Genomic DNA, 20,696 nt, shown 5'->3' with positions numbered 1-20,696 from the left:
TGCACAGAAGGACTTTAATCCCTGTATGTGTGAAAGTACAATGGAGGTGCCTGTACGGTGTCTGTAATCTACGAGCCGGTCGGCGATCGCACCGTAATGCAGCGAATTAGACTCGCCAGGCTCCGGTGGGCTGGTCATGTCATGAGAATCACATCGGACGACTCAAAAACTGTAAAGTCCTTTAGGCCGTCCACACCTGTCCAAAGAAGGCGTAATAGTGATAACGTTGATGGATCCGTCAGATGCTTTGGAAGAGTCCTTTTTCGATAGGCTTATCCTATCTTACGATGTGTAAATATGTACCCCACAGTATCACCATGGTTTAATGGCAGGGTAATTGGAACACAAATGAACTCGGGAGGTTCTTATATAGTCAACCATTACGCATTGGGTGAGCACCTCCAGCATATAGGATAGGTCGCTAAAGCAAGTGGCTGCGATTTTGGAAACCACAACACAGATAGCCTTCTAAGGTCTTGTGTGGAGTACGCCTTGTTGAACGAAATCCTGGATATTGAAAAGTTGGAAGATGTTCCGAAAAGACCTAATATATGAATTGTATCTGGCTTATATGATTGCTGGTGTTTGAAAGACTAAATAAAGAAAGTGTCAATGATCGTAGCACAAATTAAAGCACTTGACAGACAAGTCAAGCGCCGGACACTCCAATACGTTGCATCGTTTGACCTAAGAGGGCGTTTGGCCGATGAAGAAGAAGTGGAACATTACTTAAGCAAACGTGGCTTATGTAGTCGACAGACTAATTATACTAGACAACATGATAAACAGACTCTTGCAATGAGATAAACTGTATAAAAATGATACTATTTCATTTTCTTGGTTTAACGACTTCTTAGGCCATGCCGGCAAAGTCATGGCTTACTGGATACCGGATCGCCCAGCCATCTCTGAAGATGCATGGATAATAGTGACGGGCAATAGAATCATATCCTTCTTATATCCGATTTTCTTACTATTTAATACTTCTATTTCTGCGTTAATCGTCGTTCAGTTTGCTTCGCATTACTTTCATAATACTTCGTTCTACGCTTAATCCCGTTTAATTGTGTTGTCCGCTCGAAATCCCCCGTACAAAGTCCTTACGCTTGAAAGCTGTCACGGTTGTGCCCGCCACGTTTTTAACCCAATTCCTTCCAAACCATAGCATACGTATGATAAATTTTATGGTTTTTCGCTAAAGTGCAAGTGCTGACTTATAGCCCACGATAAATAATGCTCATCCAGGCAGCCCTGCGGGCCGGATGCCGTCAACATGAATTATTTTCAATCTACCACGCCGAGTGTGATGTTGCCGGTACGGTACGCTGAACCAGTGCAAACACACATAAAAACGATATAACCTAAAACAAATGTTGCAAACCTGACATCATTAGTAAAGTAGTAACCATCACTTGCAGCGTCGAGCAAAACACTCGGGTGTTTTTCGTTGCCGAGCAGGCGAAGAAAGTCTTCAACAATGTCGGCACAGATTGGAGGTTTGCACATTTTGTTCTCGGCTCAAGCTTCCATTCACCCTTCTTTATGAATGAATGTTGTTTTTTATCCGTTTCGCCAGTGTACACGAGTGTTCATGCAAGCTTGAAACCCTTCATCAAATCCCTTAGCCCCGATCGTCGGCAAATGTGGTGCCGATGGTGGCAAAAACCCCTTTCGCAAACGTTCACGTACCGCTCATAAATTGTCCTCTTCACGAATTCATCATGCAATTTAGTGCGCAAAGCTCACTCGCTCGCTCTCTTCACCTCGACGGCTTAGCGCGACGATTCGCGACTGTGATTTGTGCCGGAGCACACTTGTGTGTTACCGGCGCCTTAGTCCGAAGGCAAATAATCCGCGACCCGCGATCCAATCGTGCGAACACTCGGTAAGTGCCCGGTTCAACGCCGGGTTGGCCCGACCGGTTGCATCTGCAGCAGCACCGGCATAAAAACAAGAATGGACGCCTTTTTTCTATGAGTGATGGAAATTTTACGGTCCGACTCTGGAAGCGGTCCGAGAGAGAAAGCAGCAAGGTTGAAAGGAAAATAGTTTTCCTCCGCTTAAACTTATAAATAAATCATGAGCCACATTATCGAAGGAATGGAAAACTTTCCCTCTATCACTGTGCCACACCGACCGATCCGATTGTGTGCGGTCTCCCCGCGGATTCGGATGAGTTATAAATTATGCACTAACTTTACTTTAAGAACCGAGCACCATCGTCCGGTTCGGGTAGCCCCGGCAGTGTACCGGTGCGAAAGGATGTCGCCGGTGTATCCTTTTTTTCTGTTTTCTCCACTCGCTTTGTTTTTAATTCGTCGCCTGTCGATGTGTTCCACTGCCTCTTCCTGTCCGCAGTCCACCGGCACACCATCGGGAATCGGGTTCATTTGCGTTTAAATTTAAATAAAATAGAAACAGCTAAAAAGCAACATGGCGAACAAAACAATTTGAAACAAAACGGAAAATGGAAAATAATCAAAACCTCCACCACCTAAAAAGTAACGAGCGGCAGGCAGGAGATCGAGAGATTAAAATAGAAACCGGATAAGGACAACAACTATGCAGACTTGCACGAGAATGGGAAAAAAGCGAAGCATAAAACTTCAAAAACTTTGATTGTCCCCGATGAAATTTATATTATATTTTACGCAATTTTTTGTCTCCTCTCGCACACCATCATCTGGAGCATCGGGATTCAGTGTGGAGCATCACATTTGCTATCGGAGTTTGATCGGCAACGATGCTGCCGGTTGCTTCCGCTCGAACAATCACCGACGTGCCAAAAATCATGCTTCGTTTGATTTATGAATAATGCGTTCCATTTTCTTTTTTGTGTGTGTTTCTTGCCATATCTTGCCTTGAAGAGGACCTCCTGCTGATGCTGCTGCTTCTTCGGCTTATGAGGGAAAAACACTCTCGATTACCAAATGCGCCATGGTGTGGCTGGTTGATGGGCCTGCAGCTCCCCCTTTCGGTCTACAAAACAGCCACACTTTAACGCACATACCGTAAGTAATTGAAATGTACTGTGTTTTAGCTCGGGTTTTTTTGTCATCGCCTTGTGAAGAAACAGTCCCCTTGTTTTGAGTTTTCCCTTCTTTATACTAGAGATGGGTCCAATGGCAAAAATGTGAAACAGGTTCAGAACGATTCCAAAACAAAACACCACCTGTTCCGAAAGGTAGGTCCAAACGAACCGTCCGGAACCGTCGGAACCTTCATTAGCCATCCGAAACCGTCAGAACCGTCGAAACCGTAGGAGTCGTTTGATCCGAATCGTAGTTGGCCAACAATAATGAGTGTGAGCCCGACCAATTAAATGGGGAAAAATAGGGTGACATTTTAAAAATGAGAAATGAGACCAGAATTAAAGCAAAGAAAATCGTCGTCAAAATCCAACAAGTGTTCGAATTTAAGGCGTCCGGATGTCTATTTGAGTTATCGAATGTCTTTGAACACAAGATCTTGCAAGTATCCGCCTAAGTGATCAAAAGAAAGTAAAGCGTTAGTATTTATCCTTTAATTCTTCTGTATTGTAATGTAACGGGTAAGAAATACAGTGTTGCATCGTAACCATTTGCAACGTCAAGCGCCATTAAACTTCTTAGGGCTCATAGTCACTCATAGCCGACTTCGATTTGGATCCGATAGTATCGGCGCTTTCGGCCGATGCCAAACAGTTTCTTGTGGCACCAACGATTCTATTTTCCCGGAATCGGAACTGGACCCAAACCAGCCAGATCTGGAGTGGAACCGTGAGTTCAATCCAAAGACCCATCACTACTTCATGCAGTATAAGCGATGGTTGTCGTCTGTGGGGAGGGTTCAAAATTATTGTTTTCATATTTTTAATTTGTGCCTGAAAATTAAATTTGTCTCGCTTCCTGAATCCTATGTTTTTTTTATAGTTCTGCAAAACTGTGGGCAAATAAAATTAAAATGTTCTCAGTCACAATCAAACAAATTTCCTCCGCCAATAACGGATTCGATGTTTGATCGTAAACGCAAACCATCCACGAAACTTTTGCACTAACCCTCGTATCCGCACGACCCTCGGAACAGTCCATCCATCGAAACCACCCCCTCGCCAACGGATAGTGCGCAGATAGCGGAAAATACTATCGGATTTGTTTCACCTCAAAACTTCTCGAAGAATTCTTCCGATTTTTTTTTGTCGCTCTGTCTCTTCCCCCATCGTGAACGACATACTTAAGAAAGAGCACGGAAAAGCAAAATCTACAATGGATCCTTTTTGCCGTGCACAACTTTTCCTCCCACTCCCGGTGTTTTCTTCCGGCCGTAAGATAAAAACTATCACAATAGGATTCTAAGATGCTTCGCCTGCACGCGAATCGAATGCGGGAGACAAATCCGTCTATAAAACAATTATTTCCACTACGGCTCGTCTAGCGAGCGAAAAAATTGGGGGAAAGAAAAATGTGAAAAATGTACAGGAACACGCATTGAAAACACGGTGCGAAGAACACATACACGCACTCGGAAATGGAAAACTCCCTTCACAGTGTTTTGCCGTGGTTTGGAACGCTTCAAACATCAGCCTCGTCCCTTCGAAGGATGGAACGGGCAGAAGTGATGTCGCTAAAGTTTGGTGAATAATTTTACGATCCTTCACTCCGGCCAGTTGCTATCCAGTTGCCAAGGGGCCAGTCGGTCGACGACGTACGAAGCAACTTTACCATAACGACATAATTTATTGAAATCCACCGTCATCGTGTTCGTGAAGCTGAAGGAATCCGGAAGCCGAACCCTTGGCGTAAAGGCGACAACCGTGACCTGAGGGAGCGTTTATTGTTTCTCTTCCAGTACCAGGCCGTGCCCGGAAGTGATGTGGCTTCGATGGGACGACTCTTCGAGCGAGCCACATTTTCACTTGCTGGTCGGGCAAACACACCGTGCTGTAGGGTGAATGTTTAGCGATTTATGATTTCGGGTGATGGCCTCGTAGACCGGAATCAAAAGATCGGGCTCGAGCAGCGTCGGATGCATCGCACTTGCCATTGCAGTGCACCGTCTCGGGATGGTAAGAACGGCCGGCTTTTAGCCTCCGATGTCATGCGGATTGCCAAGATTCGACAGGGATTTTTCCTGCCCCTCGTACGGCATGGAACGGTAAAGTGGTAATGATAAATAGCAATTGCTAAAGTTGTTTACGGCTGTCGGAAACAGGAGACGGGCCAGAAGCAGTGAACGGTTTTGGGGTAGATCAAACATGGGATGAACGGCTACGATTTATTTGCAGTGGATAGTTGCTAGAATAATGTTAGGGATGAATCAGCAGCAGGATGTTTTACGGATGGGACGGGATAGTCAATCGTTTAGCAAACCCATTAGACAGAGCGTGCAGGGGGGATTCTTTCTTTTGCTTCCACAGCTAAACATGAACGTTGAAAACCGAAGGCGAAATCACGCTCGTTGATCGATAGATTTCGTTCATTTAGATTTATAGAGACAGTGTGGCATCATTTTGCTTACGCAAACCCCACACTCGCTGGGGTAATTGAATGGTATATCATCTCTTGTGGCATACGATGTTGCAGCATTGAGGTAAGTGTTCCAGTTTTGGTCAATTTGGTGCATGAAACTACTACATTTAATAGAGGAGCATTTTGCGCAAATTACCAAGAATGGAAAGAATGATAAAGACGGTAAGAGTTGAAATTATGGCACAGGTCAATACCGCCGATCAATAAAAGAGTCATTGCAATAAATTCAAAGACTTTTACGAGTGAAGCGTATGATTCATCAAAACCAGATACATTTACATTGCAATACAGGTTTCGTGTTGTGTTTCAAATGTCTTCTTGTGTTCTTATCAGGTGCTACAACCAAGACGCAGTCTTGGCCTGCTGCAACAATTCTAGATACCCCTCAAGGTTTAGCGCCGTCGTCTACCGATCCATTATCCCATCACTCCATCCCAATTTGATGGAGGATCCCAAAAGGACTGCGGGCTGGGTCATCCGGTATCATTCTCATGGCATAACCAGGCCACCGGAGTCTAGCGAGTCTTACATACTGCACGAAGATAACCACGATAACACCGAACAGCTCGTGGAGCCCCTGATTGTAATGGCCTTCTGAGCATCTTCCTCCCGAGCGCGGTTAAGAGGGTTTCATCAGTTTTTGACAGGATTCATGGATAAGCGGCGTATGTGAGTACTGGCCGGTGAGCAGTCAGCACCCTAGCACGTAGTTTTACACTCATGTTGTTATCGGAAGTAAATCTTTACGTCAGATAGTGCGGTCATCTATTAGCACATTAGCTCTGCGTAACTCAGTGTTGGTGATGTCACCATCATTTTGATGTCCATCTTGTTGGTGTGGAATTTCAAACCGGAGGTTTAGTGCCACTCGCTCTCGATGCTTTCGTAAGCTTCTGCTGCATAGGAGAGCTTCAAACTAATGATGTCTATGACATCAGCGTATTCCAAGGTCTGGATTGATCTGGATCTGGAGTTCCCACCTTCGAGTCACGGATGGCTCTTTCTAGTGCCAGCTTGAAATGCAAACAGGTAAGCCAATCTCCCTGAGGGTTTTCCATCAAACTTCATCTTAAAACCGGGTAAGCTTTGCCGAAATTGCAAAAGATCTCATTGAGTTGTATTGTATCGTATCGCAAATTAGTTAAATGTACTTGTTTCGTTGATGTTTAAGAAATATTCCTTATCGACTATTATTAAGGGTTTTGTTTGCTTTTAAAGCTAAAGTCTGGCTACAGAGCTACCCAAGAAGGTATATTTTTCCGCCTTTTGTCATTTTAATTTATTTATTAATAATTATTACTATAATCATTAAATTAAAAAATAGTAATTCACATTTTAATCAAGGGTAAGCTATATTGTAGGCATATCATTTGCAAAAATATGTGCCCGTTAGTTGGAGGGTTTTTCGTCAGACTTAAGCTGACTTTAATATTCGGCTACAATAATTTATATTATAATAAATCGATATTTGGTTGCATGTTAGTGTTTTTTTAGATATCTAATAATCATGAAATAATCAACTTTTTGAGATGCATTACTTGCATGCTGCAGTACACTAATGACTAAAATTTCAAACTCACCGCTCCCCGCGTTTATGTTTCAGTGCTCTATCTATCCATCAGCCGTCTGCTGTTGACTAAAATCCGTCAACTGGCAGCTTATGTCGAGTGTGTTTCAGCTAATACCACAGATCTCAACTTCATGCAGCATTATGCACCGATCTGGCAAGCACAAACGCAAACAAATCCTGCTCGCCTGCTCCCGAGCAACCGAATGCACCGCCGAAGGACAAAAGAAAGCGACAAACAATAAATGAACATCCCACCACCATCGCCACCATCAAAACCACCCCCGAACCATTAAGGACAATGGATGCGTGTGCTCCAAGGCTTCGGCTCCATCGTAACCACGACACTACGGTGAGTTCCTTTCCATAGACAGAAAAGCCCGAAGAAAAGCGAAAAGCAAAGGGCATATTTGTTAGAAGGGAGCAACGCCGTCACAACGGGCAACAACTACACAAAAAATGTACTCCAAGAGAGCCAAATCTTTTCTTTCAACAAGCGAGCAAACACGCCACGCAGACACAAAGGCGATCGCCATTGTTCTCGGCTACGACTCAAGCCAAAACCCCACTTTGATACTTGTCATAAACATGAGCCTTTTTGCAGCGTGAGGACTGTGAGTATCCTTCGCCCGCTCGTGTCATTTCTATTGCTTACATACAGTCGCTGACAATAACGAAACCAAAAGAAAAAAGCGGATCCAGAGGGGGCCAACTAACTGCGCCATTCAGTGTATGGAGAAGCGTATCTCCACCGCAGACGCAGAACGCCAGATTTGAAATGACGCTTCATTTATGCCGCAATCAATGTGCCCAATACACACCGCTGTCTAGTACATCCCCAGCACATACAAAGCACTCAATGGATCACCGTAATGGGAGTCCTTACCTTCTCGTTTCTTATCCTGGCGTGGAAAAGGAAAAAAAGTCCCAATCTCTGAAGCAGACTTCAGAATATTTTCTAGAAAATCCTTTGAAAATACACTTTTCACTATCAGATATATCTATTCGGGTACGGGGTGTACAACAATGCCGGTGAAGATGGTTTGTTTTGAAGTGAATTGTGTTTGTATAATTCCCGTAAACATTTAGTCAATATTTAATTTAATTTATTTCCTTATTTCACCTATATATTTCACTTGTATCATAGTTAAATTACCTTCCCAGCACCTTCATGACGTATTTCATCTTTTAGTGTTCATATAGCAAATCTTTTATTGCGTTTCCTTCGATTGTTGTATCTTGCAAGAGCAAAACGTTTGATTTTTCTCATACACACCAGTGTATGCTCTGCCAAAAAACTCAACGTACTCAGCATTATCCCAGCACAATATAGCATCCAAGCGATTAGCAAATCTTTCATGTCCATCTGCCGTACACTAATCGCGTCTATCGTGTCTTCTAAAATTATTCGTGGCTTAGGCTTACTTTTCTTTAGCACCGGAAAATACTCTAACCTTCCTTCGACAAACGCCTGCGTGTAGCGTGCCACATGATGACGCACGGGAGAATCCGGTGCCACAAGGTACATCGCCGTCATGGATTGAACACGGGCCTTCGAGTAGCGGAAGTACTTTAGCTGATGTTTCATTCGCTGCCATTCCTCCTCATTGTACAGTGGAATCTCTCCCGGGTCGATTTCTGGCGGTTTGTCCACGTCACCAACACGCGCCATAATGTACGCCGCCTCAGTACAGGCCACCATCGTACACCACTTCACCTGCCACATTAACTCGGTCGAATCAAACACCTCATAGGTGAGGTGAACGTTTTTAAAGTTGTATCCCAAGCTGCTCAACTGTACATCGTAGATGAACAAACAGGTGTCGTTTATAGCGTCGAATGTGTCCAACTGTGGATCATAGCGCGGTGATGACATGAACGAAATCACCAGTGACTGATAGCCGGATATCACCACTATGCTCAGCAACATGAACAGTCCTACGACGAACCGTTCAAATCGATCCACTAACCGATGTGTTGGTCCGTTCAGCACAATCATCAGCATCTCCAACCCAATGAGCATGACGCTAGTGTACCGCGAGGTCCCGCCGAACCAGAACAACACCAACGATAGCGCAACCACAGTCAAACCGAACGCGATCCAACTGAATCGATCGTACGGATCGAGTAACACTAAAAACACCGATTTCGGCGCACTTTTCGGCACAATAAAGCACAGCTCAGTCGTATCCGGCAGCGGAACGTATTGAGCCTCACCGCCGTACATTGGACCGTAGTAATAATCAACACACTTGTTCGGAATGAATTCCACCAAACGGTTGAAGGTGGCGTTATGACGCCGAGCGATCGTGTGACCGATCTCTAAGTCGTACGTGACATCGCGTAAAAAATCTATCGTTAGGTAGACGATTTCGTAGTCGTGCATGCTCCGATTAACGGAAAAGAATTCTTCCAGAGTCCATGTGATACCTGCTGACTGAAAAATGGTCCACGAACCATGAAACGTGAGTGGATTGTAAGCAAACAGATACGGAACACAGGTTTTGATCGATGGAACCAAGCTTAGAAACGTGTCCAGCTCACTTTCGGGAAATATAAATATCCTTGCGGACGAAAGGGCGTACTGTCGATTTGCTACCTAACAGAGCAATAGAAGTTCAAACCGTTTTTATTTGTTATTAAATTTATAAAAGAATCCTTGCATACCTGCAGCGAGTCGGTTCCGTTGAAAAATTCAATTATACACTTCAAGCTCAAAGGTGTCGACATCTTCTTACTTCTTGCGTTTCGTAGCGTTATTGGCATCCAGCGAGACAGTGCAGAAAATGAAGGATATGATACAGCAAGCTCGTCATAATAGAGCACCAAAATATTGGACGATCGATGTTCGGGGCATATTAGATCAATACCCTCAACTAAATGTTTGTGAGCTGCTAAAGTTGGATCTACAGGGGAAATAATTGGCAGAAGACTTCCGAGTACGAGAACAGGCCACCCAAAACAAATGATTGCTATCACCAGTATCCTTTTGGAGGATTTGAGCATTGTGCAAACTTAAACTATGCTAACAGTAAAAACAGTCCCTCTTGGTGTATTCAAACTAAAAACTGATCGTTGCAACCACCACAGCACTACGGATAGTTTCTTTGGAGCTTTTCACCAGCATCATCACATTTACAGTATAAATTACTCACGACTGGAAAATCAACCTCCATCAACCGCTATCAAATAGTCATACATCTATCTAATGAAGTCAAGTCCATGCGCAAATTCACTTAAATATTTATATTTGATTTACATGGAACCATTTATGTGACATAGTGACATACGCATGGACGCACAGAATGAATGAAATAATGAAACACGTTGCGTGACATGTAAGGTTCAAAACGATCACAGATGACAACAAATAAAACAAATGGAATCGGAGAAGCCAAAGCGGGTGCAGCACTCCTTCATGTCGAGCAATAATCTAACCCGGATCGATCACCGTGGGACACACAAAGTCTAGTAAGGAGCATTTGCGAGATGAGCAATTGTCCAGAAGTCCTGCGACAAACAGTCTGTGTTTCGACACGCTTCCGTCACGTATTTTCACGAAGCGAACAAAGGCACGAAGTAAAGGAGCTTCACCTAAAAATCGTCTTTCGGATGCAGCGTCTAAAAATGATCCTATCTTGTGGAAGAGATCAAGCGTGTTTTTCTAAGTAGTATGAGTATATTTACGTCCGTTGGTCTCGGAGGCTGATGATGAAGAGAACGATCGATCCGTCGATCGTACGCACGAAGCCTTTCACAAGAATCCTATCGCAGGATCGGAGAGAGGATCAACGCCGGAAACTCTCTCCCACGCGTTCACGTAGTTGACAAGCGATAAGAACGCACTTATCGCTCCAGAAACGCATTCGAAAGCAGGGGTTTCGCAATGATGATACGCGGTTAATTCGAACATCGTTATGTTCGATAACCAAGTCTGCGTATGTTTAAATAGCGCTTGTTCAGCATATCAACGCTACGAAGCACACAACGTCCGGCATAATTCAACTGCACACCTCAGGATCGCAGAAACAATCGAACTAATTTACTCTGGACAGATTCCATGGGAGCTAGGCCACCATGCAATCGTTGGCCACCATATCGTGGATACATACTCCACCGAAGCCTGCATATAAGAACAGTACAATGTTGATGGAGGTCGAGTCGTTACATTCGCCCGTGATTAACTTCAGTAGAACCATTTGTTTAATACCCTTAGAATCAAAATGCTCCAGCTGGTTGTTAAAAAATCGAGTCAAAACGCACTCCTTGGTCTCTGAGACAGATTTTGCGCTCCAGGATAGCGCCGTTTACAGCATAATTCTTGACTAAGAGGCAGTGCTTTCGCGCAAATGTCATGATGGCTTTACTTCTTTACGCTTCGCTATGCCATTATTCGAGTACCTGGAAATATTGCAATGAATAGTCACAATTAAGTAAATATCACAGGTTGGGTGTTTCAATCTATTAAATGTGCGACTGTTTAAACCTCTACGTGACTACTTCTACTACATTTTCTACACGTTCTTTAGAGAAGCACGAGACAAGACAGCCTGTTTGAAGTTATACAGATACATTCTTCAAATGAACTGATGACAAGTAAATGTACATTAGCTCAATTCACTTTTTTCCGTCTCCCTTTATTCTAGACTTTCGTAATCGCAAGGCAAATTTGCAATGAACAGATTACAGATGGCGACACTTGAATTTGCTGGAGGAATCGTTATGTAAGTGTATGGTACTGAGCTTAGTTATCATTTAATCAGGTTTGGTTAAGCCGAGGAAACCAGAAAGAGAAAACCAATACCCAATAATTGTTGCGCCAAAAGAAGACTGGCTATGGGGATTTCTCCAGATTTACCTGGGTGCACTATATCCAGATTACCGAATAGTTGATTGTTAGAGCGTAAATAATTGTTAGAGCTGCTGGGTGTGCCCTCGCTTTTGTGATAGTTTGGTGATAATTACAACAATACAAACAGGTTCTGTGAAACATTCATTGATTATGAATGTAATAAGCAAGGATACAATAGATCGTAGATCCCAAATCTATATCAAAAGCAATCATGCTTTACTTTCATTGTACCATTGTAACCAATACAATTTAGAATCTATCAGCCATTTTCTTTTTCTTGTGACAAAGTCTTGCTATTGATCGTTTCCATGTAGCCATTTGCCTATTTGCCTTCATTCGTACGATATCCCACATCTTGGGAACATACACCACTAATAATTCCACAACAAAAACCAAACTACTAGCAGCACATCCTATCAGAAACATAAACCATACGAGCAGTAAATTTTCCGCCGTCATCGGTACTACAGCTATCGCATACTTGTCTCGGACCACCTGGCTCATTTTTCCCGACGTTAACATTGGCCAATGATGCAGGTGCCCCTCGTTATATGAAGCCACGACACGTTTTATGAGCAAACGCATGGGAGAATAGTTATAGACGCTGTACATTCCAATGGTTGAGTGAATACGAGCCTTCGACTGTCGATAATAGCGATCAAAGTCGGGATCATCTTCATCGTCAAAACCTTCACTTTGAGTTTCCATCTGCATATGACCCATGCTGAGATCACTGCACGTAATAATCTGACACACCTTTCTGTGCCACATATGCTCATACGTGCCATAATAATCGAACGTACGAAACGTGTTCTTGAACCGTTGGCCTACAATCTCACGGTACACATCGTGCTGAAAGTAGCATGTCTCGTTCACCTGCTCAATCGTGTCAAGCTCCGTATCGTAACGGACCGTAGACATTAAGGAAATAATGAGTGACTGATAACAGGATATCAGCACAACATTCATCAACATGAACAGCCCTATCATGCGAGCCTCAAAGCGACCTTCAAACTGATGCGTTGGCCCATTGAGAGCGTTCATCACAAGCTCCAGACATATCAGAATTACATTGTATCGCTTGTACGACTCACCAAACATAGAGAGCAGCAATGAAAGGATCGTGATCGTAGCTCCAAAAGCACCCCAAGAATAAGGATCGAAAGGATCGAGCAGAATCGAGAACATGGATTTAGGTGTACTTCGTGGCACTATGAAACACATTTGAACCATCTCGGGCAGAATGGTAAAGGTTCCCATGCTAATGCCATTCCTGGGACTGTACACATAGTCGTAACACTCCATTATGCCATCCGCTTCCTTAAAGCTGCCATTGTGCCGCTCGGCAATCGTCTGTCCGAGATCCGTATCAAACGGAGTCTCTCGATCCGAATCAGCGTTCAGATAGGTCAACGTTTGACCCCGCAGATCCCAACCACTGCCAAAGTGTTCCAGTTCGTACGTCGTTTTGCTGTACTGCACTAACGTCCAGGAGCCCGCATATGTCACCGGATCGTAGTGAAAGTAGTACATCATGCATGTGTACCGTCTGACAGCGTACTTCTGCACACTTTCCAGTATGTCATTGGGCAGTACAGCAATAAACGCCGCACTCTTTTCCATATGTTCACGCAAAACCTGAAAGCGAACCAATTACTAGGGCTTGTCAGTACTACCTAATACGCAGAGAATACGTACCTCCGATAGTTGGTTTGTTGTGATGAATCCAACGAAGCATGTCTCGCTTAAGATACTGCCCGAAAAATGTCTGTCTCGCAAGGTTACTGGCCGCAGGAACATTAACTTTGAAATAAACACCGATCCTTCCAACGCGTCTTCATTGTTGATCAGAAAAACTTCTCTCAAGTTCGTTACGTTGCATATACGATCGATGCCTTGCTGCAGGGCTATCAAGCTAGTCTCTTCAACTGGTTGTACGGGAGAAAGCTTACAGTAGCTGAAGCGGAAGCACAACAACACTAGCGTCAGCGAAACGAGTGCCAACATCATTGAAGTGTTGGGAAACAATGAAATACCTCGGATAACGTGAAATACAAAGGTATCAAATTGGGAATCAAATTGCACTAAGCATACGATGTATCTTCATGCACCGGAACATGGTGTTGAATATTTAAACCAATCATATCAGTATTCATTTAAAATTCGGGATTTTCTAGATCCACTAATTGATCTGTTGAAAACCCATAAGCCATATCTGCTATGTTATTCATGGATAACAATATCCAAGATGCGGTGAAGGTTTCAACAGATTTTGCTTATTTATTTTAGAACGATTGAAATAAATTAACAACCAGCACTCAGGCCAACAAATTTTGATGATGGAACCACAACCAACAAATCGTCCGAGATTGTCCGGACTCAAGGAGCTCTTCCACGAATTTGGAAAAGGAAATATCAGGACGAAACACTACGATCAAGTCCGAAGTAATCTCTTAAAGGAGATGACTCGAAGGTATTTTCCGGTCTCAGTCCGTCTAACAGGACAAAGGCACGGTTCAACAACAAGTATGGAAATCCATTAAATTCAGAATACCCTGACAGATATCTGACACTGGGGCGGCCCTGGATGGTATATGCGATAGCGGCGCCGGTCTTCGCACAGCAGGACCGGGGAACAAGTTTGATCTGGGCCGTTCTCCCGTAGTGGAGACTGACTATCCAACTATGTGGTTACAATCAGTCTAGTAAGCCAGAAATGGCAGTCCGAAAGAAGAAGAAAAAGAAGAAGAAGAAGAAGAAGAAGAAGAAGAGATGTGTGGCTTCATTCTTTATTATTATTATTGCTATGACGGGTTAAACGGTTCGTGGACTGACCGGTCGCCTGGAGCCCCGCTTGTGAAACTTTCGTATTCGAACTCACAATGAACTCACTCGCGGTCAGCAGACTCAATGTATATAGGCCACCTATTTCCATTCCACTTAGGGTCTCCAATGAACTTAATTCGCCGCTGTTAACTACTTCTTCTTAAATCATACTACTTCAACAATGTTTTAATCTTTGCAAAACATTTACCAAACTTATATGCCACGGTTCGACAAAATTTGGGAACGTAGATCACGGCTAGCTCAATAACGAATACTAAAAAGCTTATTGCACAGCCTATCAGAAAGATGAACCAAACCACCATCAAGTCTTTCGCCCGCATGGCAACACTCGCGATGGCTGACTGTGTGTTTTGAGCAGCGAAGTTATTCTTACGTGCTTTCAAAAGAGGCATGTGATGCAAATGGCCCTCGTTATAGGCTGCCGCGTACCGTATGATCAGTGGACGCATAGCCGAATAGTGCATGATAAGGTGCATAACTGGAGCAGAGCGCAGACGTGCCTTGGAGTAGCGAAAGTACTGATTTAACGCCGACCCGTCCGTATCGTCGAATGAGTTACTCTGCGTTTCGATGAGCATGTGGCCCGTACTGAGATCACTGCACATGACCATCTGGCATATCTTGTTCGACCAAATTGTCTCGTACGATCCGTACGATTCGTAAGTGTAGAGCGTATTCTTGAACCGATAACCTAAACTTTGAACAAACACGTCACGCTGAAACCAACACGTATCGTTAATTTGTTCAATCGTTTCAAGCTCCGGTTCATAGCGATCGGATGACATAAGAGAGATGATCAACGATTGGTAACAAGACAGCAGCACAATGTTCATCACCATGAACAGTCCTACGAGCCGCACCTCAAACCTTCCATAGAATCGATGTGATGGCCCGTTCAGTGCGTGCATAACCAGCTCCAGGAACACCAGGCCCACGTTATATCGCCGGTAGGATTCGCCGAACAACGATAACAAAACCGCAACCATGCAGATCGTCAACAGAAACGCACCCCAACAGTACAGGTCGAACGGATCGCTCAGGATTGCGAAAATGGATTTCAGTGGGCTTTTCGGTACTACGAAGCATAGCTGAAACATCTCCGGCAACGTGACGAAACTACCGATGCTCACCGCATACATCGGACTGTACATATAGTCTTGACATTGCATCAGACTCTGGGCCACTACAAAGCTTCCATTGTGACGCTTAGCTATCGTTTGTCCCATGTCGATGTCCTGTGTTGATTCGCGAAATTGGTCCAGGTTAAGAAAGGTAATCGTTTGCCCACGCAAATTCCATCCGGAGTCTTCATCTGGCCCTACTTGTTCCAGCGCTTGTAAGCTTTGTCCGTGTTTCTCCACGACCCACGCACCGGTAAGCGTTACGGGATCATAGTAAAAGTAGTACGTCACACATTTGTACAGCTCGTTGGCAAAATCCCGCACGCTTTCGATTGCATCTTTGGGCAGTACTGCAATAAAAACGGCAAAGGTCTCCATGTGCTTCCGAACCACCTGAACCAAAGCGATCATTGGTGATCATTAGTTGCGATCCGTAGTAGAACACACTGCTAGACTTACCTCGGATAACTCGCTTACCGTCATGAATACAACGAAACACGTTTCAGGATGAATTCTACCTCTAAAATTAATACCTCGCAGGGTAACTGGACGGTCGAAAGAGAAACGGGAAATGAAAAGTGATCCTCTCGAAGGATCTTCATTGTTGATAAGGAATCTGTGTTGCAGCTCCGATCCTTTGCATATACGGTCGATGCCTTGCTGAAGTGCTTGCAAGCTAGACTCGTCGACGGTTATCACGGGAGCTAGTTCACAGCTTACGATGACTACATATGTCATCACCTGGATCAATAGAGCACAGTACATTGCTACTGGATGTCCACAAGTGTATTGAGTCGAATGGTTCGACGTCCACCAAATGCAGCGTCGAATGGAAAGGTTTTTCTTTAATAGAAGATTAATATTTCATGAAGTAAACAGATTGCTGCATAAAGTAGCGATTGCGTTTTATATTATTAGGAACGTAAATAAATAACAGCCGTTTTTTCATACGTTCGTTTTGACTTGTGGCAATTTTATTTGTAAAAACTGAGTTAATCAAAGTATTACCCTTTTTTCCGGTTTGCAAGTAAGTCACGAATTCCTTTTCGGAAAAATGCTACGTCCTTTGTCTCAATCCAGGTATCCTAACAGTTCTGTATCTGTTCGTGTGACAAGAACTCTTGGTCAGCCAACATTGGCCATGGATTGGAATAGATGAAAATCTGAAGTTGCCAGATCTGGTAGGTACGACGTGTGCGGCACATCCAGACTGCCTTCCCGTACGCAGGATTGCCTACCTTGCTACGGGTAAAGTCAAGTAACAGAAATCCAAAAATGACAGGCCTAGGTCTTTCGGGGTTGTAGTGAAAAGGAAGAAGGGGTAACTTTTTACGGACTGCGCAACATGTAGCCGAGCATTGTCATTTATCAGAATGGTTTTGTCGTGTGGTGGTGCATTGCTTAATGGCATCAATTGTGTTCGGTAGCGTTGGATGTTCGGCCGAGCTGATAATGTTGAGTTGGTGTGGTATCATGCCTAATGCGTTCAGCCAGAACGATATGGCCTTACTCGTTATGCTCAACATAACTGCAAGTTCTTCTAGCGTTTGGCTATGATTTTCCTCCAGCAAAAGTCTTGAGTTGTTCATCGGCGAACGTTATTGGCCTTCGATCGCATTGAGCGTCATCCACGGAACAATGACCGCTTCGAAAGCACCGAAACCTCTCATGGCGAAGCTGGCGGAGGGCTCGTTCGGTGCCATTCTCATGACATGAGCAAAACACCGAAGACTTGCGAGTCTAATTCGCTGCACAATGGCGAGCTTCCCTTACAGCTCGAAGAGCTCGTCAATTTAGCGGCTCTTCCATTGTTCTTCCACACATACAAGGACAAAATACTGTTGTGTTTTAGACAGAGTCCATATCTATAGAGACGTATGTGAGTGCTGGGACTACAGTCGCAACAACGTCCATTGTGACAGATAGTTTGAGTGTCCTCAGACTGGAATGGTTGGCAGCCAGCACCCTTGAGCGTAACTCAACATCAATGTTGCTGTACGGTCTGACTTTTAATCTCTAACCCGAGGATTAGTGCCGCTCGCTCGATCCTATTGGTACTAAGAACTTTAAGAATCAATAGGAACTACTATTCACCCAAAATCATCACTTATCTGTTTACACTGTTTGACTAAGTCATTTCCGAACTTGATTTATTTCGCTTTCAAAATGTCAATAAATTTCTAAATGTCGTGCCGCAGTTCCGTTGGCCTGATCAATTTCAAAACGATCGTTATTTACCTGTGAACCTAATACAAATTCATTGCTGTTGATTTATTACTCCCTAGTATCAGTTTATTTTAATTTTTCTCCCAATTTACCTTCATGTCTCCATCACCTTAATCTGTTTTCTTATCTCAATCACGAGCAACGGCGAGTTCTCATGCATGCCCCATAACATACAATAATCAAAATAAAATCAATTAAGAAACTTTTATCGCCAGGTGGCAGTTTGTATGACAGTGTGCAATTAAGTTTAACAAATCTGTAACATGACACTTACCCGAACGCGGAATCTGTTTGCCTCCGTTTGCGAGCTCCTGCTCACCGTAAAAACACAGCAAAAAAGCAGCGCAATTTCCCAGGTTTATTTGCGTGCCTGGTCGAGCATGAGCAATCTGATAAAGCGCAATTAATTCCTCGTTAAAAAGAAGAACAACCCCCGGGTTCCCACCCCCCGATAATAAGGGACCGCACGCGGCCTCTTCCGCTCTCATGCGCACTCGGAAATCGGAAACAAATCGCTCACGCAAACGGTGGCCATTTGTCGCCCGGGATTGCGGAATTCCGTAACCATCTGCGCTGCCGGAACACGCCAGCAGCAAGCCGAGTCGGGCGGCGACCAATAACAAGAAAAAGGACACGCTCGCATTTGTAAGCGCGTTCGCGGTTCGTTACGAGTGAAAAATACACAAGCACCATCTTCAACCGGCTCTCGAGAGGCCCCTCGAGCGCATTTAGCACCGATTACTGCTCAAGTGCCTGACGGAAAAGTGAAAAATAAAATTCGCCCTCACCTCCGCGCTCCCGAGTTTCGTCCTTGGTAAGTCCGCCCGGCCCGCCCGACCATCCGGGACGCAGGGTTGACATTCCATCTGGCGAGGGCAGACCGACGTCGGGGCATGGTGGCGTAAAGCGCGAGAGCAGCAGACGAAGTCTAACATCGTCACAAACACATCGCAATATCCGTTTCCCAGGAGAAGGAACAACCAGCCACCCGGCACAGTCGGCAGTGAAATGAGAGCATACGGAAAAGCGAACGGGAAGCGGCAGCTAAAAAAAAAATCGCGCTGAAAAGCACCATAAAAATACATTCCATGCCCCCGGAACACAGAGGGTGGCCAGCGTGCAACCAGCCCTCCGGGGGATGGAAACATTCCAATCGAATTTCGTTACTTCGTTAGAGCGTAGCGGTGCCGGAACGTAGCCACAAGCACCACGTCACGTGACCAGAAATGGTTACCACAACCCCCTTTGTCCCCGGTTCGTTCCCAAAACGATCGAAGGTCCTTCGGGGGTGTGTGTGTGTGCGTGTGTTGCAAACGTCGTTCGCCTGTCGCCTGTGTCCTTTGTGGTGGTGTTGTGAACGCGAAAACTTTGCAACTTTTCAACCACTTTCACCACCAAACATTGATTGGTTCGAGCCAAATGCTGGTTTCCCTTCGTTGGGTGCAGCAGCGGCAACTACAGGGGGCGCGTGCTCGAAAGGTGCACAACGACGGTGTTTTCCACCGACAACCACCAATGTACGCTGGAAGGGTTATGTATTGTTTGCGTAGTTTCTGTTTTACGGTCCTGCAGGTCGTGTACTCGTTTCCGGAGGTTGGGATGTTTGTGATAAGGATTCCGATGGCTGTGCTGGAATCAACGAACGTGGATCAACGATTGTTGGCGATGCTATTCAATTTACGTACGGCGAGCGAGCGAGTACACCCGCAAGCGAACGTTCGGCTGCATTTGAATGTGAATAGGGGATTTCTTCTGTTTGGTGTGAAAAAAGGGTAATGTATGGCATTTTATCGTTTCAATGAGTATGGTTTCTTTGGAAAAACGTGTAATCAATCGAAGGGAAGGAAAATCTCGAGAGGCATCTAGAAGAATGGTGCGAAAGCCACCGTTAAACGATTGTTCAAAACAGTTAACCTCAAGAGGTTCACAAACGTTTGAGGCTTTTGTAGTAAAATGTTATGGCATTGGAATAGAGATACTGGATAAAATAATTATTCTTAGCAACTTTTTTGTTATTGTGGCTGCTTCCAAAGGAAATATTTAAGGTTATGTTTATTGTTATTAAAAATCAACGAATCACGTAGAGTTTCCTTGAAGCCAGATCACTTACAAAACTCTTATCGGATGGACGGACGGACAGTTCTTAAACAGTCTAAAAATGCGGAGCGTGCCATATTCGGCTGCGGACGTTCACATACGATCTTTTACTACTAACAAATGCCTAAAAATGGATCAGAGGTGCCGAATCAGGTCAGCCAATCTTCCACGTCGTGCAAAGTCCTTGGGTGAAGCAACTTTGGTGGGACATATATGTTGAACCCAAAGAGTAGCGATGAGGATTCGATCCGGTTGTCCAAATGTCCCACAACAAACAGTCTCTTGATGTTGCAGTTCCGCTGGTTCAGCGATTCGAGGCCTAGAATCACACAGCGTGTGTTCCAGAAGAGCAAAGGAATCAGGTGAAATGGCGTTGGATGAATTCCAAACGGTTCAGGGGCCGAGCAGTTGCGGTTCACTATACAAAGAAGGAATACTCCAGTACCGACCGAACCAAGGAGCAGTAGAGTATTTTGATG

General features: G+C 44.4%; 1 protein-coding gene across 1 annotated transcript; it reads right to left on the bottom strand.

The window, feature by feature from the left end:
- Positions 1-14,922: 14,922 nt before the first annotated feature.
- Positions 14,923-16,842, bottom strand: LOC118509991. Its single transcript, XM_036051374.1, has one exon. It carries the CDS (start codon positions 16,303-16,305, stop codon positions 14,923-14,925), a length of 1,383 nt encoding a protein of 460 aa, XP_035907267.1. The 5' UTR covers positions 16,306-16,842.
- Positions 16,843-20,696: the final 3,854 nt, after the last annotated feature.

The sequence above is a fragment of the Anopheles stephensi genome, chromosome 3 (assembly GCF_013141755.1).
Source record: "Anopheles stephensi strain Indian chromosome 3, UCI_ANSTEP_V1.0, whole genome shotgun sequence".
Lineage (NCBI taxonomy): Eukaryota > Metazoa > Arthropoda > Insecta > Diptera > Culicidae > Anopheles > Anopheles stephensi.
The sequence above is the reverse complement of the archived record's forward strand: the minus strand, read 5'-3'. Positions and strand labels throughout refer to the sequence as shown.